Genomic DNA, 24,788 nt, shown 5'->3' on the forward strand with positions numbered 1-24,788 from the left:
TTAAGATCTACCTATATGGGATCAAACCAACAACACCAACCTGAAAGATTAGATAGGAAATTCAGGAAACTTAGGGTACAATGAATTTATATTAATGGGGGAGGAACAGCTCAGAAAAGGAGGGTGAGAATGGCTGCATAACTTGAAGAATGTAATCAGTGTCACTGAATTGCACATGAAGAACCATTGAATTGCTGTATGTTCTGCTGTGTGTATTCTCAACAACAAAAATAAAATAATAAATTATTTTTAAAAAGACTAGTTAACAAGTATTTATCTCCGGGTAGTGAATGATCAGTTATTTTTGGACACCTTTATACCTCCAGATTTTCTATTTAAGTATGTATCTGTATCATCAGAGAAAAACCCAACAAAAAAATACTGGGTGCTTAGGTTCAACTCTCCCTGGGTCTCCCTTCTGTATTAATACCCTGCAGCAGTCTTAGAGCCCCTTGTTGTTGTTGGTAGGTGCCCTTGAGTCAGTTCCGACTCATAGCGACCCTATAGGACAGAGTAGAACTGCCCCACAGAGTTTCCAAGGAGCAGCTGGTAGATTTGAACCGCTGACCTTTTGGTTAGCAGCCGAGCTCTTAACCACTGCACCACCAGGGCTCCTTAGTATATGAATAACCTTGATCACAGTGGCTACTTCTGTAACACAAGCTGCTCAACTTCTCTGGGGCTTTGGATTTTTCACCTTCTGGAATATCAAATTTATTATTGGTAACACATCTTAAAATCTGTCATTTCAAAAGCCTTCTATTATTTCTTAGGTGAAACTTTGCACCTGCACCCAGTTAACTTTTATAAAGCAAGCCACCATGAACTAATTGGAGTCCTAAATTTACTGTTATTTCCCTGAGATCAATAAAAATTTGCAGTGATAGCTAAATTGCAGGCACAGGAGGAAAAATGTAATGGATTTCTCTGCAGAGTTTGAATTTGTCAAAATTATGATGTAGTACATTTGCAAATCACTCCAGTTGACATTGGGAATGAAATAACAATCTCTGTCTGGTTTCAAGGTTTCCACTAAAAACTGAATCAGGCTACTCTCTTGTCCTTTTAGATTCTTAAAGTGGTTGTATGACTTTTTGTCACTACAAATGCTGCTTTTTTAAATCACTCTTTCAAAGAACATAATCCATTTGGTCATAGTATATTTTTATAAAAACAGAAATGCGTTAGTGATTACTAAATTGTATTGTCTTATGCCTGTTTTTTTTTTTTCCTACTGTAGATTGTATTAGTTCTTCATACGTGCCCCTGAAGCCTTTCGAAAAGAATTGTCAAAATATTACCGTGGAAGTTGAAGAGTTTGTTCCGGAAATGACAAAATATTGTTACCCATTTACTGTTTACAGAAACCATCTGTATGTATATCCCTTGCAATTAAAATACGATAGCCAGAAAACATTTGCCAAGGTAAATAGTGTAAAGTATACATCTTGGGAGCATAAAATGTTAATCATAATCTTTTAATTTTGTGACTCATCCTGAATGATTAATCATTTTAGGCGAGGAACATTGCTGTCTGTGTGGAATTCCGGGATTCAGACGAAAGTGATGCTAGCGCTTTAAAGGTTTGTGTTATTCATAAGCCTATATTTTTTGTAGATGTGGAGATTTTGGTGCTTGGTAGTCTTATCCTGTAAGTTTAATTTGTTTAAACATGAAGAATAAAGTGTACTAGAGTCACAAATGTAATATTTTCTTTGTCTTCTCTTACACATTAACTATAACATAGGGTTCAGTTAAATAATAAATAATAAAGTGAGGGTTCAGTTAAATAATAATTAATAAAGTGAGATGGGAGCAGCTATAGCTTTAAAAGTGGGTAGGCTTCATTGAAGTATCCGATTTTCGGTTTTGCTCCACTTTGATTTTGCATTGCTGTGATGCCCAGTCACAAGGTCATTTTCTCTTATGACCTGATAGTTTATACTGGTACCATCAGGGGACTGTGAACTCTTCCTCCTTGAAACCTGAACAGGCTTTGAGCTGACAGAAGCAGAGCAGGACTGGTTTGATCTGCGATACGACTTCTCCTCTGTGGTGCCTCCCAGCTTGGATTAGTGGTCTGTGAAAAGCATAATCGCAGAATTATCTGAGATGGCGATCCTTAAATAGTAGTCACTTCATAGTGCCTTTACATTTTTACTCTTTATAGCTGGTTTTTTACTTTTGCTGTGTAGCCAATTAGTCAGAGGCCTGAAAGAGAATTCAGAGAACATGTAGCCATCACAAACTGTTTATCTGGCTCCCCCGTTCTCTAGATTGAGCCTAAATCAGACTGATAGATGACTAATCTGACATTCAAACCACCGAGGGAAAGAGACTAGAATGCCCCCGACTCAAGTCGTCCAATGTTTAATAGCCCTTTCCTTTGAAAGATTTTTTTCCACAGAGAAACTTAAGTTAAATTAAGGATTAGCTAGCTCAAATTAAGTGCATTTTCTCTGGTTCGTCTTTCAGTGGAGATGAGAACAACTGGTTCTTTTGCTCCATGCAATATCCTTTTGTATACTTAAAGATTCTTAGGTTACCTCTCAGCAATTCCTGCAAATTGCATTCATAACCATATTTCAGGAGAGTTGGATATGCACTCATATGGGGTCTCAATTTCATTTCCTAGCTGGCCAAAGAGGCTTGCTCTAAAGTAACAGAATGAGGCAATTAGTACCTTCATGTACTGACTCCATATTCATCCTTGAGCTTACTAGGCCTATGCGAGTGAAAAACTCACATAGAAAGCACTGCATTTATTATATTGGTATAACAGAAAGCCAGTGATTTTTTTTTTTTTTAATGTGGCTCATAGAGTGAGAGAACAGTCTGGAGCTGAGTAGACATTCAATTTTTAATTTTTTAATTCCTAGGCTAGGGATGTGTCTAAGGTCCCTTCGTGGCACAAATGGTTTGCTCTCAGCTACTAAACTAAAGGTTGGAGATTTGAACTCATCCTAGCGGTGCCACAGAAGAAAGGCCTGGCAATCTGTTTCCATAAATATTTAAACCCCGTTGCTGTCAGGTTGATTCCAACTCATGGTGACCCCATGTGTTACAGAGTAGAACTGCTCCATAGGGTTTTCTTGGTTGTAATCTTTATGGAAGCAGATCACCAGGCCTCTCTTCCAGGGTGCAGCTGGGTGGGTCCAGACTGCTAACTTTTAGGTTAGTGGTCAAGTGCAAACCATTCACACCACCTAGGAACCCTCTGTAAAGTTCACAGCCAAGAAAATCCTATGGAGTCGTTCTCCTCTGTAACAAATGGGGTCACTGTGAGTCGGAATAGACTCCAAGCAACTTGTGGTTTTGTTTTTTTAATGACTATGTCTTCTATCTGTTGTTGTTGTTTTTAGCTTCTCATCTTGCCCACTGCTCAGTGAGCATTCAGCAAATGTTGCTGAGTGGCTGGGAGAGAAGGAAATTCCCTCTTAAATTAAGAAATGCAAATAGCATGAAAGAAGTAAGCTTCACAGGTCTGGTATTGACAGTGTCTTTCTTCCAAATGATTAGAAATGTTCAGCTTCTTCCTGTCAACTAATTTGGAATTGCATGTCTTTGATGGCATTGCATGGCTTCGATTCAAAAGCATCCACAGTGTGAAGTTAGGCATTCTGTGGAGTGGCTTTTGGAGTGACTGTAAATGATCCTGAATTTACGGGCTCCTGGTGAGAACCAGCTGGGCTTGGCTGTCGCCTTGTCCTCACAGATGCCTCTATCTGTATGTGGTTCCATATCCTCACACTTAACGATGTGCGTTTAGAGCGGTGTCTCTGTCTCCCTCTTTTGCAGTGCATTTATGGAAAACCTGCAGAATCTGTGTTTACCACAAAGGCATATGCTGTTGTCTCGCATCACAGCCAAAATCCAGAGTTCTACGATGAGGTAAAAACACATTTTTCTGACATTTATCAAATGCAGTGGTGGTGGTTCTTTTTCTCTTCAAATCATTGCCATCATTTTATCTGCAGTTTAAACCCCTGAATGTTTTGTATTATGAAAACAAAATGTCACATCAAAGTAAAGGGCCACTGCCTCCTTGGTGCGCTTTGATGACAGTGGAAGATTTACCCCCAAGTTTTAGGGACTCTGAGTTGAGATATTATTTTAAAAAAAAAACAAATACCCATTGCCATCCAGTCGATTCCAACTCATAGCGACCCTGTAGAGTTTCCAAGGAGCGCCTGGTGGATTCGAACTGCCAACCTTTTGTTTAGCAGCCCAGCTCAATGTAGGAAACGAACACCAGACTGAAACTAGGATTCTAGTCCTAACTTTGACAACAACTGGCCCTGTGGCCTGAACAAGTCACTTCCCCTTTCTGAGTCTCCATTTCCTCAGCTTTAAGATAAGAAATTCAGAAGATGTATTCTGAAGGCCCTTCTGGCTCTTTCTCCCTGTGGTCCTGTGTGGCAGGAAGCAGCTTTTCTGTAATTGAAATGCTTCAAGGGATGCAGTGAGATAGCTAGGCCATCAGAATTCTGCTGATTGCACTAAAACCCTCAGCACAAAGTAGATGAAAGGGGGTAGGGCGGTTTCTAGTCTCTGCACCTCCTGTCCTGAGTCTGCTGCCTTCTGTGTCTGTCAGTTTGGCCTGTTTGTGCCTCTCTTTCTTTCTTCCTGCTTCTCTATCTCTACGTCACTGTGTGCTTCTGTGTGTCTCTTGGTGTCTCTGGCACAGCCATTTCTCATCTGTCTCTGGCTTTTCCAAATCTGTAGACTTCTTTCAATGTCTTCATGCCTCCATGGAACCTGAAAGTACATCCCAGGCCAGATGCTCTGCTGATTCTGCTCTCAGACCTCACATCTCAATTCCTGGCTTTGTCTGAAACCATTCCCTCTGCTGTCATGATTTCTCAAGGCCACCTGCTGTCATATGAAGGCCTTACACCCCAGCCTTAGGCCTCATGCATTCCTTTCTTAATCCAGTGTATCCCTAGTTTCAGGAGGGGGCATTGTGGTACCTTCCATTTTTGCCACCCAGGGAGGGAGTATGCCCATATTTATGTGCAGCAGAGCATTAGATACCCAGATGGTCTGGATGCTGTGAATAGGCATGTTCTGTGAGGAATGTATACCTACCGCAGAGGTTAGTTATAACACCAAAACCATGCCTTGTGTGAATGATAATTAGGCCAGATGTCCATCACCAAGTGGTTTAATTTGTCCATCTCTATAACCAACACCAGTCACTACAGTAAACTTAAGCATGTAGTCAGTAATCCACATTGTTTTTAGGATTGGAAAGAACAGGCTTTTCAATTCTTTACTGTATATTGACCAGAATAGAAAGACAGAGTGTGTATGTGTGTATTTGCATGTACTTGTGTGCACATGCATGTGTATTACCATCAATATCTGTGATTTTGTCTTTTACATACTTCCAACAGGTATTCCAAACATCTGTTTAGGTTCTGATGAGAAAATCACTTGAGATACCTTAATACAAGCATTGATTTTTAGGATTAAATTCACATGTCATGAGTGACAGTTTTTATCTCTTTACTCAAGAGTAAAGTTCTTTTCTTCTAGAAAAAAAATCTATATGGGCTGTCATTTGTGGACACCATAATACCATATTGACTTCTTTTTTGCACATTTATTTGTAAAGATTTAATTTTTTTCCTGCAAAAAGAACAATAATTTAGAAAAATGTAGTCTTTTGAATCCAGTGCCCTTTTTAAATAGGTTGGCATTGCTGGACTCAGATTGAGTTACACAGTATCCCTGGGCTGTGAGGATGTGGTTTTGGTCCAGTGTTTTAGAAACTCCTGCTGCAATGTTGAAACCACTCGAATCTGTTGTGCTCTCTGGCCAAAAGTTATAAATTAGCCCTCACAACCCAGGAGAGAAAATTACTGTCAAACTGACGCTGACCAGAGGAGCATTTGGAATGTATTTAAATGCTATCTGTTATTTGGTCACTTGGCCTACCATTTAGGAAGTTTTTTGGGAAAAGTATCATGAAACAGAACGAAATGTCTGAACAGTCCAGCTTGTCAATTTAAACAAAGCAAAATCCCAGGTATAATTTTCCTGTCATTTCAGGTTAAGATTGAGCTTCCTATTCACCTTCATCAGAAGCATCATTTGCTTTTCACTTTCTATCATGTAAGTTGTGAAATTAACACAAAGGGATCAACCAAAAAGCAGGAAACGGCTGAAACTCCAGGTACGAGTGCTATTTCAATGCCTCTCTCTACAGTTACTTGAAATGGAATTGTCTAGGATATACCCTGTTTTCATCCAGCTCCAGACCACTTCTCCCTCTCACCAGAAAGTGCGCTTCTGAGTTAAAAAGTTCATTGTTGAAAGATGAATTCCATGTTCATTTTATCATCATCTCTACCAAATAGCACTGTCCAGATGCTTGCCAGCGTGCTTAGACTACTATAAGCAACGTAAAGTACTGTTGCCATTCTCAGGGAGAAACACAGTGCGATGCAACATTTTTATTATTTCTTTTATGTCAAATGGCCCAGCAACTAGAATTTTCCAGTTTTGCTCATTGAGGAAAAGGGAAGTGAGCCCAGAGCCGGGGATATCTGTAAGCCTGAGGGAAGTTGGGTGCTGTGTGGTTCTGATGAGAAAAGAACAGATTTAACAAACTTGAATAAGCTTTAGTAATGAAGCAACAGTCATGGTCCCACATAGCAAGGCTTTAGATAAACTGAGGTGGGAAGCATCCACAGGAGAACATAGACGGCCCTGTGAACATGACTGGTGCCCCACACCCAGTATAGAAACATCAGCATGCCCTGGGATTCAGATCCAGGCTAGCCTGGATCAATCTTGGATTCGTTCATTCATTCAGAAAATATTTCTACATATTTATTATGTGCAAGACATTGTAGTAGGTACTCTGGAGAATACAGAGGCAAATGAAACCCAGATCTCCCCTTTAGGAGCATATGATCTAATAGGAGAAATGAGTCCTACCTAAATAACTGTAATACAGGCTATGGTTTTGATAGGTAGAAAGTTAGAGTTAGCTATAGGGTTAGGTAGTTCCCAAGCAGGTGGTGGTATGTGAATTCAGAAAAGAGCAAATTAGTACTTCAGCTGGTGAAGGGAAGAGTGGTCGGGAATTGGGGAAGGCTTCCAGGAGGAGATGATGTTTGAGCTAGGCCTTGAAGGGTGGGTTAGAGTTTGATAATGCAATAATGGCAGGAAAGTAGGGGACTCCGGGATGAAGACACTTGAACAAAGGCAGAGTATTGAGGGATATGTACAAGAAACCTCAAAGAGTTAAGTACAACTGGAGCACAGAGTGCTTGAAGAGGAATCATGGGAAGTCAGATTGAAAAAGAGGAGTCAGACTGTGGAAAGCCTTGAATGCCAGGCTGGATTTTATTTGATTCTGTCAGCAATAGGAAACTACTGAAGTGTTATAAACTCCAGTAAGAGCTACTTTGAAGGAACATTAATCAGGCCAACCTTATTATTATGAGTCAAGTGCGTTAGAGCAAGAAAAGACTGAAGGAAACACCACGTTTCCTGATCCAAATCCTAGACAGAAGTCGCAAGATGCTCCTTGGAGCACGAGGTGGTTATTCTGTGTGCCACTAATCACTTTTAACTGTCCGTCCTTGAAGTGGCTTCACACCTTTGCGCCAGATGGTGTGCTTGACATTGTACCTGTACAGCTTCCAAGAGCTCTAGGTGAGTTTTCACTAAGGGACACACTTGGCCATGCTCTGATTAATTTACAGTGCAAAAATGTTGCCTAAACAATTCCATATTAGTGGTTGCCAGGGGCCTGGGGGAAAGAGGGAATGGGAAGTAACTTAGCAGATTCGGGTTTTTTTTTGTTGGGGGAAGGGGTGATGAAAAGGTTCCGGAATTAGATAGCGGTGATGGGTGCACAGCTCTGTGAACACATCAAAAGCCACTAAAGTGTACAGTTTAAATGGGTGAATTGTCTTGTAAGTGAATTACATCTCACTACAAAATTGTATGAGAAAAAAATGTCTTAAGAACATGTTCCTATTTTCTGGGCTGGAAACCTTTTCTCGTTTGTCAAATTTTCAGTTCAGCTACTCTGACAGAGTCGTCTTGAATGGTTCTTCCGCCCAAGTTACTTTCCTTTGCTTTTTATAAAAGCAAATGTCTGGGTAAACCATTTCTGAAGTTGTACTAGTGAAGATGCCCTTCAGGCATGCGCCGGAGTCTGAGAAAGCCATTTAGTCTACTTAAGAGAATGCAACATTTTAATCTTCTTTTAAGAATTAAAGGATTTGCCAAATTAAACATGTGAATGAAAACATTCTAACCAGATTTGTGTTGACTTCTGTGTTCACAGTATAAACACATGGGCTCACACACGCTCACGTAAAGAATTTGAAGGAATCAGAAAGCAGTGGCTCTACAAAGTGCTCTCCAGCCAGCAAGCACCCCCTCGCATGTGCCAAAACTCAGTCCAGAGCAGGCTTTTTTACAGCTGAGTTATAAACACTTGAAACCCAGAGTAATCTGTATAATGGAAATAGTGACACCACTCAACTTGAGCAACACAGATGGCTCTGGCTTTTTTGCTAGAACATGATGAGTTTTCTAGTAGACAACCAAGAGGCTCTTTTGGGTAGAACTGTTAAGAAATGGAGAGATTGGGAAAAAGGCCTCAGTGGATTAAAGTCATATAAAGAGAATACTCTGGCTTCGTTCTCCTACTACACCTCTTCCTTCTGTAATCAGGAAAACTGCCCAACTAAATCATTGGTGCCTACTGCCTTGATAAATCTAGAATGTAACCTTGACTTAGGATCTTAATTTTCCATACCTCCTTCCCCAAGGGTTGCCATAAGAAGTTCAGGAACATAGTGATTGCTATCTGAGATAGTCTCAGATATGAGACTCTGTACCCTTAGTGTAAGGATGGATGAGAGACTACCGAACCTTTAAAAAAAAAAAAGTAGTCTACTTAAAATAGCTCTCCAAGTGTAAGGATAATGATATTGATGGACTTTTAAAAATTTTAAAGTGTTTTCATATATTAACTAACTTTGGTCTCTCATTAAGTCTATTAGATGGACTAACTATGTATTGTTATTCCTATTTTTATAGTCAAGGAAATAGAGTGAATAACTTCTTAGTGGCCAGGCTGCAATTAGGAAGCAATCCAAACCCATTGTTCCTTCCCCAGTACTGGGAATATCACCACCCTGCCCTACTCCCCAGTAGTCAGGCATTTGTGTAGCTAATTGAACTTATTTCATTTTTCATGGTTGATTATTGTCTTGGCAGTTGGGTTTGCCTGGGTACCTTTGCTGAAGGATGGTAGAATCATCACATTTGAGCAGCAGCTGCCAGTTTCAGCCAATCTTCCCCCAGGCTACTTGAATCTGAATGATGCAGAATCAAGAAGGGTAGGAAAATATCTGCATTTGTTGGAGTAGTCATGATTAAATGTTAAAAAATGGAATTGTGTTCATCGAGTTGATAATTGCAGAGAATATTGTTGTTGTATGCCATTGAGTTGATTCTGACTCTTAGGGACCCTATAGGGCAAAGTAGAACTGCCCCATAGGGTTTAATGGGAGCAGATTGCCAGGCCTTTTCTCCCATGGAGTGGCTGGTGGGTTTGAACCACTGACCTTTTTTGATTTGCGGCCGAGCGCTTAGCCATTGTGCCAAGAGGGCTCTTCAGTTGGGGATAGTTCTACTGAAAGTGTGATCTGAGGACTAGTTCTGGTCCACAACGAAGATAAGTATAGAAGATAAGAGTGTTTAGAAACGTTTATAACAGTTTGACCATGTAATTTTAGTCTGTTGATTATAATAATACTTTTCTAAAAAAATTGGGACTCAGATTTTGTGTGTAATTGTTTTTTGATTCACGTATTTACTAATCTATTTTTATTGTAATTTATGAAGGTATTGGTAGGCAAAGGATTGGAAATTAAAAATGATTTAGGATACATTTATTCTAAATGCAGGTTATTTTCTCCAACAATTTCTTCGTATGAAACTAGCACATTTATTTCTGGAAAAAATGTTGAAATGCATAAGGGTGTTAATATGTTGTTCATCTATCCATTGCTATATTATAGAAACTCATGTCTATATTTTCTGTTCACAGCAATCCAGTGTGGATATTAAGTGGGTAGATGGTGCAAAGCCTTTGTTAAAAGTTAAAAGCCACTTAGAGTCTACGGTTTACACTCAAGTAAGTTGAGTCATCTGAATTTTCCAACTTTAATACTCAAGTATATTTCTTGATTAAGGTAGACTATAGTCGATTCCTACAGCCTTAGAAAAGTTGTGGCCTGTTATTTCTAATTAGTAATAATATTGTTAATAAGAATAATACCTTAAATTTTATTTTCAAATTACAAAATCCTTTGTATACCCATTATCTGATGAGGCTCACAAAACTCTGAAAGGGATGTGGGGCTGTTTATCACTATTCTATAGATGAAAAAACTGAGGCTCAGGCAGGCTAGGTGACTTCCCCAAGATCACACAGATAATAGAGGGAACCAGGTCAAAAGCCATATTTCACTATTCCAGTTCCTGATACAGTCCATGCTTTCCAGATAATCAGTGTATATAGATTTTGTATAGAATAGTTGGACTCACCAGTGAACGGCTGTGATAAAACTGGGTGGGCATTGAATGCCTGAGACTATTGTTCTGGTAACTAACTCCCTCCTAGTCCTTTTTCTTCACCTGTCCATTAGACTTCTGTTCTTGCTCATCTCGTTAAGATACAGAAGGAGCCCCACTTCATAGAATATACTCGTCAAAAAACGAATTAAATGAATGCTTGATTTCTTGGGCATAAAGTGTAGCCTGCCTGTTGTGCTAATGTCCATGCCAAATTGACCTGGTTTGCTGCTTTATGTGGTGATCAAGAAGACTTTGCAAGATGGACACATATGTTGGTAGCTACTGCTGCCGAGTATGGGCTTTGGAATACCTAGAAAGATAGGTTTGCAAGATGTGGGAGGAGGAGAGCCTGCATTTGTGGGTAATGAAGCAAATTTCCTATGGCTGTTTCCATCTGTGTTCCAGGATCTGCATGTGCACAAATTCTTCCGTCATTGCCAGCTGATTCAGTCAGGCTCTAAAGAAGTTCCAGGGGAGCTCATTAAATATTTAAAGGTAAACGAGCAGAAGCTTTCTGCAAAAGGTTTGCTTTTCATGAGTTTCTGTTGGCACATTTTGATGTGGAAAAAATATCAAACTAACTCTGTAAAATACTTTTGGCTGTGTATCCGTAAGAGAGCATTTTCTATTATGTATTTTTCCATCCACTGGCTGTTTAGAAGCAGACAGCAGAGTTGCTACATTAGGAAGAAAATGTTTTAGCCAGAATTTGACATATTTTTAAAAATCTCATGAAAATGTTTATTTCAGTTCCATAAATTGATTTTTCAGGTCTTTTCTTTTCCTGCTAACTGCCCAGTAAAGGTACAGTATGCAGTGGGGAAAGGGTCAGGAGAAACAGAATCACTTCTGCTTGAAATAAACTGTGAAAAGGCTCCTGTGTCCATGAGTGAGAGATTATCAAAAGGGTCCGCTAAAGAGAAAAAGAAACATATTTTCTGCATGTTGCATAGGGGAGAGTCTTAAGGAATACCATATTTTATCAACTGTATAGAGAATCTAAGGAACCCTGGTGGCACACTGGTTAACCATTTAGCTGCTAACTTAAAGGTCAGTGGTTCGAACCCACCAGCTGTTCCACGGGAGAAAGATGTGGCAGTCTGCTTCCATAAAGATCACAGACTCGGAAACCTTGTGGGGCAGTTCTACCCTGTCCTACAGGGTTGCTAGGAGTCTGAATCGACTCAGTGATAACGGGTTACAGAGGATCTAAGACTACATTTATTCCGTGTGTGCTAAGACTGAAGTGCACATCAGAGGACTTAGCTGATGGCAGCTCTCTTCCGTTGATTGTTCTTTTAGAACGTTAGCTATGGCACATCTGAGGAATTTTGATTTTGAAGGAAGCCTTTACAACATTTCCCTTTAGACATATACTATTACTTGGTCATTTCTTTCAGAAAGGTAGTATGACCTTAGATAAACTGTATGTGTTCTGGAATCATAGATTGAGTTTCTGTCCCAGATATGTCAACTACTAGCTCTCTGATTGAGTTTGGCCAGGTTATGTACCTTCTCCAATCCTTTATTTTTCTAATCTGTCAAATGGGGGATAACAACAATACTCATCTTATAGGGTGGTTGGGAGGATTAAATGTGATAGGGTATTCACCATATTGTAATTATTCATTAATTCAACCCTTATTTATTGAGTGTCTCTATGGGCCAGGAATTGTTCTAAGCATTGGGAGTATAAGGGAAAAAACAAATAACATCCCTCTTGTCAAGGAGCTTACTTTCTTGTGGGGGCAGAGGAACAGTAAACAAATAGATGAAGAAATATGATAGGTCAAGAGATAATAAATGCAATGAAGGAAAAACAGAGTTAGAGGGAATAGGGAGTGATAAGAGGGGTCCCTTATTTAGATAAAATAGACGGAGAAGCCCCTCTGATAAGATGATTGAGAAGAGGCCTTAAAAGAAATAAGGTAGATTTCTTGGGGAAGAGCTGGGGACAGCAAGCACAGCCAATACAAAAGCCTAGAGGAGCTTGCTTGGTGCATTCAAGGAAAAGCAAAGAATTCCAGTATGACGGGAGCACAGAGTGGTAGGGTATTATGTTGGAGAGTTAGTTGAGTAGGGCCTCATAAGCTATGGTAGGGAATTTGAATTGTACCCCAAGTGAGATGGAAGCCTTGCAGGGCTCTGAACAGAGGAGTGATGTGATCTGACTTTGGTTCTAAAAGTATCATTCTGCCTACCATACAGAAATATATGGTTGGAAGGCAAGGGAGAAAGCAGGGAGTCAGTCAGTAAACGGCAGCTATTATTCTCAACTACCGTTGTTGTTGTGCGCCGTCAAGTCCATTTCGACTCATAGCAAGCTCATGTGACAGAGTAGAACTTTTCCATAGGGTTTTCTAGGGATAAATCTTTACGGGAACAGATGGCCAGGTCTTTCTCCCACAGAGCTGAGTGGTTCAAACTGCCAGCCTTTCATTTAGCAGCCCAGTGCTCAACCATTGAGCCATGAGGGCTCCTTTAATTACGATTAATTTTTTTTTATTATTGTACTTTAGATGAAGGTTTACAGAACAAACTAGCTTCTCATTAAACAGTACATATATTGTTCTGTGACATTGGTTAACAACTGCATATGTCAACACTCTCCCCTTCTTGACCGTGGGTTTCCTGTTACCAGCTTTCCTGTCCCCTCCTGCTTTCTAGTCCTTGCCCCTGGGCTGGTGTGCCCGTTTAGTCCTGGGCTGGTGTGCCTCTTTAGTCCTGGGCTGGTATGTCCCTTTAGTCTCGTTTTATTTTATGAACCTGTCAAATCTTTGGCTGAAGGGTGAACCTCAGGGGTGACTTCATTACTGAGTTAAAAGAGTGTCTGGGGGCCATACTCTAGGGGCTTCTCCAGTCTCTGTCAGATCAGTAAGTCTGATTTTTTTTTTTTTTTTTGAGAATTTGAATTTTGTTCTACATTTTTCTCTAGCTCTATCTGGGGCCCTCTGTTGTGATCCCTGTCAGAGCAGTCAGTGGTGGTAGCCAGGCACCATCTAGTGGTGCTGTCTGGTGGAGGTTGTGGTAGTTGTGGTTTGTTAGTCCTTCGGACTAATCTTTCCCTTGTGTCTTTGGTTTTCTTCATTCTTCCTTGCTCCCAACGGGGTGAGACCAGTGGAGTATCTTAGATGGCCCCTCACAAGCTTTTAAGACCCCAGACGCTACTCACCAAAGTAGAATGTAGGACATTTTCTTTATAAACTATGTTATACCAATTGAGCTAGATGTTCCCCGAGACCATTTACCATTAATTGTAAGTATAATGACCATCTAACTTTCAAATCCTTTCCCCAGTGATGTCTAGGAGACTTCAGCTGTACGTGTGAATGCTCTTTCTATTAAGTTCCTTGGCTTTTACTTCCAATGGGAAGCTTTGTAAAAGTTTTAACAGAGTGGAATAGAACAGAACATCATTTTCATATACTGATATTCCTAAAACAAAAAAAATTACTCATATTTGCGTTTTAAGGCTGTGCAATTTCTGATAGTTGTATGACCTACGCTTGCCCTCTAGTGGCAGAGAGTGAAATGCCATAATGGTTACAGAAATAGTCAAGCTCTTGTATGGAATATTAGTGCTGTGTAAGGGATTCTAGAGATCTTTACAGAAGAGGAAACTGAAGCCCAAGGAAACATGACTTGCCTGTGGTCATTCAGCTGGTTAGTAGCAGAGCTGAGCTGAGCCTGTGACATGTGTCTCTTGGCTCCTAATCCTATGTTCTTTCTACCCAAACCTTGTTATCTATTGTCCGTATAAATGACATTGTTTCATCAGTTAATTTAATATCTATTTGTTGAGTTCTTATTATGTATTTACTATTTTCTTATATTCCTGAGGAGAAGGCTATCTTAGGGTCGTTGTCCACAGGGATCTTACAACCTAATGGGAGAGACAGGACACACATAAGTTAAATGGAAACATAAGCACAATACAAACGATTTTCCAAAGCAATATATGATTAAAAGTCAAATGTGTGATATAGACTAGAAGTGCTAAGGGCTTGGTGAACTGAGGAACCACTGTAGGCGAGAGGGTTCCTGTCTGTCTTTTATGGCTTGGTTCCTTATTTTATTAATTTATTCAGTCATTCACCAAATGTTTATTTTCAGCACCTGCTATAGGCTAGACATTGTTCTGGGTGCTGGGAATATAATGGGGGAAAATTTAGACAACGTATCTTCTCTTGCTGTGGTAGACAGATAATAAATAGGTAATTTTAGATAGAGCTGAGTGCTGTGAAGAAAATACAACAGGCTAATGGGCTCTAACACGACGGGGGGTGCATTCTAGATAGAGGTGTCACGGAAGGCCTGTGTGAGGAGATGGCATTTTAAGCTGAAAAGAAAGTGATGAGAGGAAGACAGCCACAGGTGATAAAGCTGCGTGAAAGGATAACGGGATTGCAGCAGGTGCAAACACCTTGAGATGGTAATAAACATGATAGGTTTGAAGGTCAGAAAAAAAGACCATGTAGCTAGAGCACAGTGGGGGGTGGGAAATGGCATGAGGTGAGTTTGGAGAGGTAGACAGGGTACATGTAGGCCTGGGAAGCCCTTGACAGTTTTTTGTTGTTGGTTTGTTTCATTTGGCTTTTAACAAGGTGAAAATGGCATTATCCAATTTACATTTAAAAAAAAAAAAGAACACTCTGGCTGCTGTGTTGAGAATGAATTATAGCAGAGCAATACTGGCAGCAGAGAGATCAAGTCTGTGTGGAATGCCCATCTTTCTTTTCTACCTGGCATTATCCTACCTATCCTTTAACCTTCTCTCCAAAGCCTTATCTGACGTCTCCTACTCACTTGCAGACTTAGTTGCTTCTTCCTTTGGCCATTTTGTACATAACACTGTCGTACCCTTTACTGATGTTTGATTTTGTCCTGTGCCTTTTTCCTCACTGTAAACTGCTTGATGGTAGGAACCACGTCTCTTTGATGCGCTTGACACGTTGGCAGCTCATTCAGTACAACTTTGTTTGAATGAGTAAGACTTCACTGAGCGGGGTTTGAAATTGACTTGGAAGAGAGGCTAAGATTTGGCTAAACTGTAAACAAAGGCACAAATGTAGGAATGCGTATAATACATATATATTTATTTAAGGAGCAGTGAAAATACCAGTTTTGGCCTTGTGAAGAACAATTATGAGGGTTAAGGCTGAAAACGTATGTTGAGTCTTAAGTAACTTGGACTTAATGCCCTGGGTCAGGGTTTCTCAACCTTAGTGTTATTGACATTTTGGGCAACAATGTTTCATTTTAGGGAACTGTCTTGTGCATTGTATGATATTTAGCAGCATCCCAGCAACAATAGCACCCCTCTCCCCCACTTTTGAGAACCAGAAATGTCTCCAGATATTGTGAAATGTGTGCAAGGATGGGGGGTGGGAGCAAAATGGCCCCTAGTTGAGAACCACTGCCCTGGGTAATTGGGAGGCAACAAAAAACCTTGGTAGGAGGCACTCTAATGTAACCAGTGTTTCAGGGAGATGAATTTGGACCTCGGAGGTCGATGTATTGGAAGCAAAGGGCAACTGTACAGAGATGTACAGTATTAGACTACTTTGATTATAGATCAGAGGACCGTGAAAAGGTGTGATGGCAGTAAGGATAGAAGAGAGGGGGCAAAAGGAAGGGAAAGTTTCAAGGGTAGACTAAGTTCCTTGAGCTAGGTATCTTGCCTCTTGCCATGTGATTGAAGAGAGGCTGCACAGAAATCTAAGAGGGCATTTTCGGGAAAATTAGCATATATATGATAGAATCCTGGGAGTGTTGGCAGTAGGGATGGAAATATGGGTCAAAAGTAAGAGAGATTGTGAAAAATAACTCAGGAGCTTATTAACTGTAGGGACTTGTCTTATACATCTATTTCCCATGGCGCCATATATTGAATTGCATGTAGAAGGTGCTTAGCAGGGTTTGTTTGGTTGGCTGGTTGGTTAAATGAATGAATAAGAAGGAAAGAAAGAAGAGGCATTTTTTATAAATTCTGCTGTTTGTATCATCTCTATGTGTTTATGAACACAGTTCTCCTTTTTGATGTTAATCACACACCTATCAGTAGAGACAATGTGAGCATTTTGAAGCAGTGTGTTATGAGGATGTTAGAATGTTAAGAACTGCCTCAGTTTTTTTCCCCATACAAAAATTTATAGATACATTGTTATGTGACTCTAATTGCTCTCCCCATACTGTGACAGCACACTCCTCCTTTCCACCCCTGATTCCCCATGTCCATTCAACCAGCACCTAGCCCTCTCTGCCTTCCCATCTCACATTGGACAGAAGCTGCCTGTTTAGTCTCTTGTATCTACTAAAGCTAAGAAGCACACTTTATGTCCCACAGTCCAGCCCTATCTTTGTCTCAAGAGTTGGCCGCGGAAATTGTTTTAGTTCTGGGCCTACAGAGGGTCTGAGGGCCATGCTTTCCTGGGTTCCTCCAGACTTAGTCAGACCATTAAGTCTGGTCTTTTTACTAGAATTTGAGTTCTGCACCCCACCTTTCTCCTGCTCCATCTGGGATTCTCTGTTGTGTTCCCTGTCAGGGTGGTCATTGGTGGTACCGGGGCACCATCTAGTTCTGGTCTCAGGCTGATGAAGTCTCTGGTTTACGTGGCCCTTTCTGTCTCTTGGGCTGATACTTTCCTTGTGTCTTTGGTGTTCTTCATTCTCCTTTACTCTAGGTGGTTGGGACCAATTGATGCATCTTAGATGGCCGCTTGGCAAGCTTTTAAGACCCCAGACGCCACTCACCAAAGTAGGATGCAGAACATTTTCTTAATAAGCTTTGTTATGCCAACTGACCTAGATGTCCCTTGAAAGCATGGTCCCCAGACCCCTACCCCTGCTACTCTATACCTCAAAGTGTCTGATTGTATTCAGGAAGCTTCCTAGCTTTTGGTTTAGTCCAGTTGTGCTGACTTCCCCTGTAGTGTGTGCTGTCCTTCCCTTCACCTAAGATAATTTTTATCTAGTATCTAGTTAGTAAATAGCCCTCACCCTCCCTCCCCACCCTCGTAACCATCAAAGAATGTTTTCTTCTGTATTTAAACCTTGAGTTCTTATACTAGTGGTCTTATACAGTATTTGCCCTTCTATGACTGACTAAATTCACTCAGCATAATGCCCTCCAGCTTCGTCCGTGTTATGTTTCACAGCTTCATCGTTGTTCTTTATCATTGTGTAGTATTCCATTGTGCGAATATACCATAATTTATTTATCCATCTGTCTGTTGATGGGCACCTAGGTTGTTTCTGTCTTTTTGCATTTGTGAACAGTGCTGCAATGAACATGGGTGTGCATGTATCTTTTTGTGTGACGGCTCTTATTTCTCTAGGATATATTCCAAGGAGCGGGATAGCTGGATCGTATGGTACTTCTATTTCTAGCTTTTTAGGGAAGCGCCAAATTGATTTCCAAAATGGTTGTACCATTTTACATTCCCACCAACGATGCATAAGTGTTCCAGTCTCTCCACAACCTCTCCAACATTTATTATTCTGTGTTTTTTGGCTTAATGCTAGACTTCGTGGGTTGAGATGATATCTCATTGTAGTTTTGATCCGCATTTCTCTAATGTCTAATGATCATGAGCGTTTCTTCATGTGTCTGTTAGCTGCCTGAATGTCTTCTTTGGTGAAGTGCCTGTTCATATCCTTTGCCCATTTTTAAATTGGGTTATTTGTCTTTTTGTTGTTGAGGGTTTGCAGTGTCTTGTAGATTTTGGAGATTAGACGCTGATCAGGTTTGTCCTAACCACAGATTTTTTGCCAGTCTATAGGTTGTCTTTTGACTCTTTCGTGAAGTCTTTTGATGAGCATAAGTGTTTGATTTTTAGGAGCTCCCATTTATGTAGTCTCTCTTCTGGAGCTTGTGCATTGTTACTTATGGTTCGTATTGTGTTTATGCCATATATTATGGCTCCTAGCATTGTCCCTATTTTTTCTTCCATGATCTTTATTGTTTTCGATTTTATATTTAAGTCTTTGATCCATTTTGAGTTAGTTTTTGTGCATGGTGTGAGGTGTGGGTCTTGTTTCAGCTTTTTGCAGATGGATATCCAGTTACGCCAGCACCATTTGTTAACGAGACTGTCTTTTCCCCAATTAACAGACTTTTGGGTCTTTGTCAAATAACAGCTGCTCATAGGTGGATGAATTTATGTCTGGATTCTCAATTCTGTTCCATTGGTCTATGTGTCTGTTGTTGTACCAGTACCAGGCTGTTTTGACTACCGTTGCAGTATAGTAGTTTCTAAAATCAGGTAGTGTGAGGCCTCCCACTTTGTTCTTCTTCTTGAGTAATGCTTCACTTATCCGGGGCCTCTTCCCTTTCCATTTGAAGTTGGTGATTTGTTTCTCTATCTCATTAAAAAATGCAGCTGGAGTTTGGATCGGGATTGTGTTGTGTGTGTAGATAGCTTTGGGTAGAATTGACGTTTTCACAATGTTGAGTGTACCTATCCATGAGCAAGGTATGTTTTTCTAATTATGCAGGTCTCTTGGTTTCTTGCAGTAGTGTCAGAACTGCCTCAGTTTTGTAGATGGTGTTGGTGTAAGGCCAGTTATATATAGGAGCACTGTTTACTGAATCCTGTTTCTCACCAGATCAACTGATGGCTTACATTCCCTTCGGAAAACTCACTGAATGCTGGGGGCCAGTAGACTAGTCTCCGGTACCTCCAAACTCGTCTCCTCCTCCCACCCCAACTACCACAACTGAGTGTTCATTTCATTTATCAAGTGTCAGTTGTTTACTCCAAAACTTGTTTATCCCAGTTGTACTTGTTATCTTAGGTAAAGTATTAATTAAAGATTAAATAAACTACTAAAATCTGAGTGCAAAAAATAGAGGTGTGGATAAGTAATTAATAAGACAAAGTCTTCTGTCTCATCGAGTTCACATTCTAGTGAGCTTGTATTCTAGCGAATATAGTTTTCATTACTTAATTTTTTGTTGTGTTTCACATTTGTAAATTGTATATCTGTTTCTTTTCATAACTAATAATGACTTATTTTAGTGTTTGCATGCCATGGAGATCCAAGTCATGATACAGTTTCTACCTGTTATTCTTATGCAACTCTTCCGAGTTCTCACAAATATGACCCATGAAGATGACGTTCCTATCAACTGTACCATGTGAGTTTTGGTGTTATAAACAGAAGCAAGTTTTGTTTTCTTTTGAGTTTCTTCATTTTGAATATAAATTTAACTTCCAAATGATAACCTAAAAGTTAGAAATCTAATTTCAGCTTTCTCTACTTTCATGCTTCTCAGACTGGGGGATTTGTATCCCCAGGGATAAATGGTACCAGAAGCCATAGGATAAACTCGATGTATTTAGAACCAAGGGTTTTTAATGTTTATTGCACATTAGAATCACCTGGGGAGTTTTTAAACATGTCTATGTCTGGACCATACTTCATACAAATTAAATCACAATCTCTGGGGTGGAACTCGGGCACTGGTATTTTTTCATGTTTCCCAGGTGATTCCATAATGCAACAGAGTTTTAGAATCATTGCCTTAGACTAGTGATACCCAATAGAAGTTTCCGTGATGATGGAAATGTTCTGTCATGATGGAAGTGTCCAGTGTGGTAGCCACTAGCAACATTTAGCTGTTGAGTACTTGAAATGTGTTCAATGCAACTGAGGAACTGAGTTTTTAATTGTATTCAGTTTTAATGTAATTTTAGTTTAGGTTAACTGCATGTGGCTATTGGCTCTCATATTGGACAGAGCAGCCCTAAACCATCAACGTTTACATAAAAGAACAAGGGAGTATTATTTTTATATGAAAACAAACGCGGATATATTATAGAGTAGAACGCAGGTTGCACCTGAATTTTGAAATTAAACCAGAAGACTTCAAAGAAATTGTGAGCTGAATGCTGGATGTTTCTGGCTTTGCTGCTTCTGCTGCTGCTACAGCCTCTGCCACCAGGCCTCAACCTACCCACAGTTAAAATCCACCAGCCACTCCTAGGAAACCCTATGGGACAGTTTTACTCTGTCCTATAGGGTCACTATGAGTCGGAATCGACTCAACAGCAGCGTGTTGGCTAGTTCAGTGGTTCTCTGAGCGTGGTTCCCAGACTACCTGGGAACTTATTAACGGTGCTAATTATTGAACTTGTCCCAGACCTACAAAATCAGAAACTCTGGATAGAAAGCCGAGCAATCTAGTCACAAACCCTGCAGGTGATTGTGCTGCACCCTAATGTTTAGGAAGCATTGCTAAGTCTCTTAACTTTAAAACTTACGGTGACTTTTATATTTACCTCCAAGTTTAGTTCATGTCATTCATTATACCTACCATGTCTCTCCCCTTTTCTCATCTGTTGACATGCTTTTCTGTTTATATTTCTATTCTTTTCCTTCTATCCTCACTAGAGGGGATTTCAACATTGCTTGTACCCAAAGTCTTTTCGCCCATAGTGGCTGTGACCATACTTACAATGTATACAGCGACCTAGAAAGGAAAGGCAACCTCTGAGTTGCCAAATTCAGGTATCCTTTTGAATCAGGAAATGTATTTTACAAGGTCCTGAGCATATTAGATGCAGAAATCTTTCTGTTAGACCCACACTGCCATTACATCTTAGGGAATTATTTTACTTTTTAATATTCAAGCAGTGTTAGATATTCTTAGGGGGTTGGAAATGATGATCTTTTTTAACAGTCAAACTATGGTTTAATTGTTGCATGGTACGCTGACTTTGTGAATGTTGTTTCAGGGTTCTCTTACATATTGTATCAAAGTGCCATGAAGAAGGCTTGGATAACTATTTAAGATCCTTCATAAAGGTTTGTGAAGTAAGCTTTCTTTCTGAGCAATTAATTTCATGGGAAAATTTGGTTTCACGGTTCATTTTCTTTGTTTGTAGTATAGCTTCCGACCTGAAAAACCCAGTGCTCCTCAGGCCCAGCTGATACATGAAACCCTGGCTACTACGATGATAGCAATACTGAAGCAGTCTGCAGATTTTTTATCAATAAACAAACTGCTAAAGGTAAGGAAATGGGACACATGGGGAACGGAAGCAGCCATAGATAGACTCGTGAGATACCCTCCCATTTTAGTTTTGGTCGTTCATCATTTCCTCCTGTGACCCTCCCTCTCCCCACCACTTTTCCCATGCATCCTTTTTCCTAAAGTCCTCCACAGTCTTCTCCAACCTCCCCACCCTCTGCTTCCAATCAAGTGTGTAGTAGAAAGAATTTTGGATCAGATATCCCTGGATTTGAGTCCTGGATCTGCCACATACTAGTTTGGTATCTCGGGCCAGTTATTTATCCTCTCTGAGCCTTCAAAGGAGCCCTGGCCGTGCAGTGGTTAAGTGGTCGGCTGCTAACCAAAAGTTCAGTGGTTCGAGCCCACCCAGCAGCCCCGCAGGAGAAAAGACCTGGCGATGTGCTCCCATAATAATTACAGCCTAGGAAGCCATATGGGGCAGTTCTACTCTATCATATAGGGTTACTATGAATCAGAATCGACTTGACAGCACACATCAACAACAACTGATCCTCCAATGTTTCATTTCTTAAATAGAAGTAAAGTACTTAACACAGTTTCTGGCACATAGCAGGCACTCAATAAATGGTAGCTGTTAATACTGTCGTGCTTTTACTATTTCTGTTCTTTATGCTGGTATTTCCCGGATCTTAGTATGTATCTGCTTGAGGCTTCTCTGCACCCTTCAAATCACGCTATGTGGGTAAACACCTGCATTACTTAGGCTGGCCCCACTGTTATACCAAGAGTTGGATTTGATCCATTGCTGACTACAGGCAGTAATAAGATTCATTGTCTGTAGAGAATTTAAAAGCAACGATAAAATCAACTAAAAATTGGACTCTTCTTTATTATCATCACATGGTAGCAATTCTAAACAATGTCAGTGATAAAATAATCCCTCCATACTGGGGCAGACATTCACACCACATGCCCTGTGTATATCACCCTGAGGTACACCATATTACATTCCTCTAAAACAATTTGTAAGTATTCTGTCTGAATTTGGAAGTGAATTTAACTCACTTTAAAATGCTATTAAAGTTCAGAAACAAAATCCATATTGATTTGTCAAACTTTGCTACGCTTCAAAGATTTGGGTAACTATTAAAGATTTGTTTTGTTTATTTTAGTACTCGTGGTTTTTCTTTGAAATTATTGCAAAGTCTATGGCCACATACTTGTTGGAAGAGAATAAAATTAAGGTAAGTAGACTCAAAAATAGTTAACATGGACAAAGAAAGCTAATCTTACAGACAGCCATGATACGCAAATCCACTTATATTTAAGGACTCAGCCCTTAGCTTTTTCAACTTTACTTATTTAAAAAATACATGTATTGGGAAGGTGTGTCTTTGGCTGTGTGTATTTTCACCAGAAAGAAGGGTTGAGAGGTTAGAGGGTTGACATGTTGTGGGGTTGTTGACCGATGTCATGGAACAGTGTGTGTGCTACTGTTTCGTGGGGGGCTATTTGTTCTGTGGGCCTTCGCCTGAAGTGCAATAAAAAAAAAAAAATACATGTATTGCATAAATCTTAGGTCTGACAGTTGCTATTTTACAGTCCGATTTGCAGAAACTCTTCTCATAGATTTTTTCCTGTAATTGTTTGCCACATAAAACTCATTACCTTTGAAGCTTTTCCTTTGTCTTGTGGTTTAAAAATGTCTGTTGAAAACATTCATTTGCAATGAGAACAAGTATCAAATCAGAAATAACCTTTAGTTTAGAAAGCTGTATGTGATGTACAAAGTTTAAAGTATTTTATGCAATAGATGTTTTTCAAAAATCTGGTGGTCATGCTTAGTTGATGTTTTAAATTGTCTTAAAGGTGCAAAGAAATGTTCTTCCTTAGTTACGGGAATCCTAAAGCTATGACTTTTGAAATAAAAAAGTATATATATTTGTCTTTTTTATTAGTATTTTCTTAGAATTGGTTTGCTAAAATTGAGGTGCATGCATACTCTTGTGTTAGGAAAAAAATGGAATGAAAAACTGGGATATGTCTGTATCTCAGGAACATAGTATTCCAATGTTGGGACCTGGTCGTGCTGATAATTTTAGTCCATTATATTATTAGAGGTCCAGATAGTTCCTTGTAATGATCTAGAGCAAAGTATACATTGAATTAGTGATGTCATTTTTAAGTGGGGAGAGAATATACCCCAGTTAGAAAATATGCTTACATATGGAATGTATTTGAAAGTTAAAATGGCAATTTATTTAGATCTTTTGGAACTCTGACTTTTTTCTATGCCTGTTTAATTTAAGCTTCCCAGAGGCCAGAGATTTCCCGAGGCATATCACCATGTCTTACATTCACTGCTTCTTGCAGTCATTCCCCATGTGACTATTCGGTATGCAGAGATTCCCGATGAGTCCAGAAATGTCAATTATAGTTTGGCTAGTTTCCTCAAGGTGAGTTAAAGGCAGCCTGAACGTGGTAAAGGATGATTCTTCACTGATTATGGTCTTGAAAGCCAGAAAACAAATGACCCACTTTCTAGAGACTCAGCTAGGTGTTTAGAAGGCTGCTGGAGAGACTCTTTTGACTGAATCGTCTATCAAGTCAATGAAACAGCCAAGTGTTGACTGATTTTCTTCCCCACTGAAATGGCTGATTAATTAAATTAGAGGTTCCACATAGGTGGCTTGGCCAGCAGACATGTTTTAAAAAATATTTTAATTTGAATTCATTTAGATGGGGCATGTACTTTCTTGTTTGCCATAGTCCCCACAACTTCTTGGTGACCCCTGATTCTCTTTATACATGTAAATCACTTGTCTGACCCCTGTGGGCTTTTGAGTTTGCAGTTCTTCAACTAAGGCAACCTGTTTGCTGATGTAACCAGTCTATCTGTTGCTAATATACGTAAATGAAAATTGTTAATTTTTGATCAGTGAGATTATTTTTAGAATATAATACATTGTCTCAAACACAGTTGATTCTCAATGTGTTTGCTGGACGAATGAATAAACGAATGGAAACCTACCTCAGTAATCCAGGTGAGGGTCTGACCTAGGGCAGTAGCAGTAGGAATTGAAAGGAGAAGATGAGATGTGAGATTAACAGTTGATTAATCACATATTAGGTTCCTTCTATTTTACAGGAATGTGCTAGACACTATGGAGAATATATATGTATGAACACATTCTCA

The 24,788-nt window shown here is 39.8% G+C and overlaps 1 protein-coding gene across 11 annotated transcripts in view; it reads left to right on the top strand.

Moving 5' to 3' along the window:
• DOCK11 (dedicator of cytokinesis 11) overlaps nucleotides 1–24,788 on the top strand; it is a 193,211-nt gene that overhangs the window by 96,411 nt on the left and 72,012 nt on the right. For 10 of the 11 annotated variants that reach the window (XR_002824626.1, XR_002824627.1, XM_023734487.1 and 7 more), the window contains exons 17-28: nucleotides 1,241–1,425; nucleotides 1,518–1,583; nucleotides 3,799–3,891; nucleotides 6,055–6,178; nucleotides 9,250–9,371; nucleotides 10,085–10,171; nucleotides 11,020–11,109; nucleotides 19,635–19,753; nucleotides 21,354–21,423; nucleotides 21,504–21,629; nucleotides 22,765–22,836; nucleotides 23,902–24,048. Coding sequence is in view for 9 of the 11 variants with exons in the window: in XM_023734487.1 (XP_023590255.1) it covers nucleotides 1,241–1,425; nucleotides 1,518–1,583; nucleotides 3,799–3,891; nucleotides 6,055–6,178; nucleotides 9,250–9,371; nucleotides 10,085–10,171; nucleotides 11,020–11,109; nucleotides 19,635–19,753; nucleotides 21,354–21,423; nucleotides 21,504–21,629; nucleotides 22,765–22,836; nucleotides 23,902–24,048 (1,301 nt within the window). In the remaining 2 variants the exon portion in view is untranslated. The remainder of the gene's footprint in view (nucleotides 1–1,240; nucleotides 1,426–1,517; nucleotides 1,584–3,798; nucleotides 3,892–6,054; nucleotides 6,179–9,249; nucleotides 9,372–10,084; nucleotides 10,172–11,019; nucleotides 11,110–19,634; nucleotides 19,754–21,353; nucleotides 21,424–21,503; nucleotides 21,630–22,764; nucleotides 22,837–23,901; nucleotides 24,049–24,788) is intronic. The other variant, XM_023734486.1, reaches the window with a different exon arrangement.

This window comes from Trichechus manatus, unplaced genomic scaffold (assembly GCF_000243295.1).
Source record: "Trichechus manatus latirostris isolate Lorelei unplaced genomic scaffold, TriManLat1.0 scaffold00068, whole genome shotgun sequence".
NCBI lineage: Eukaryota > Metazoa > Chordata > Mammalia > Sirenia > Trichechidae > Trichechus > Trichechus manatus.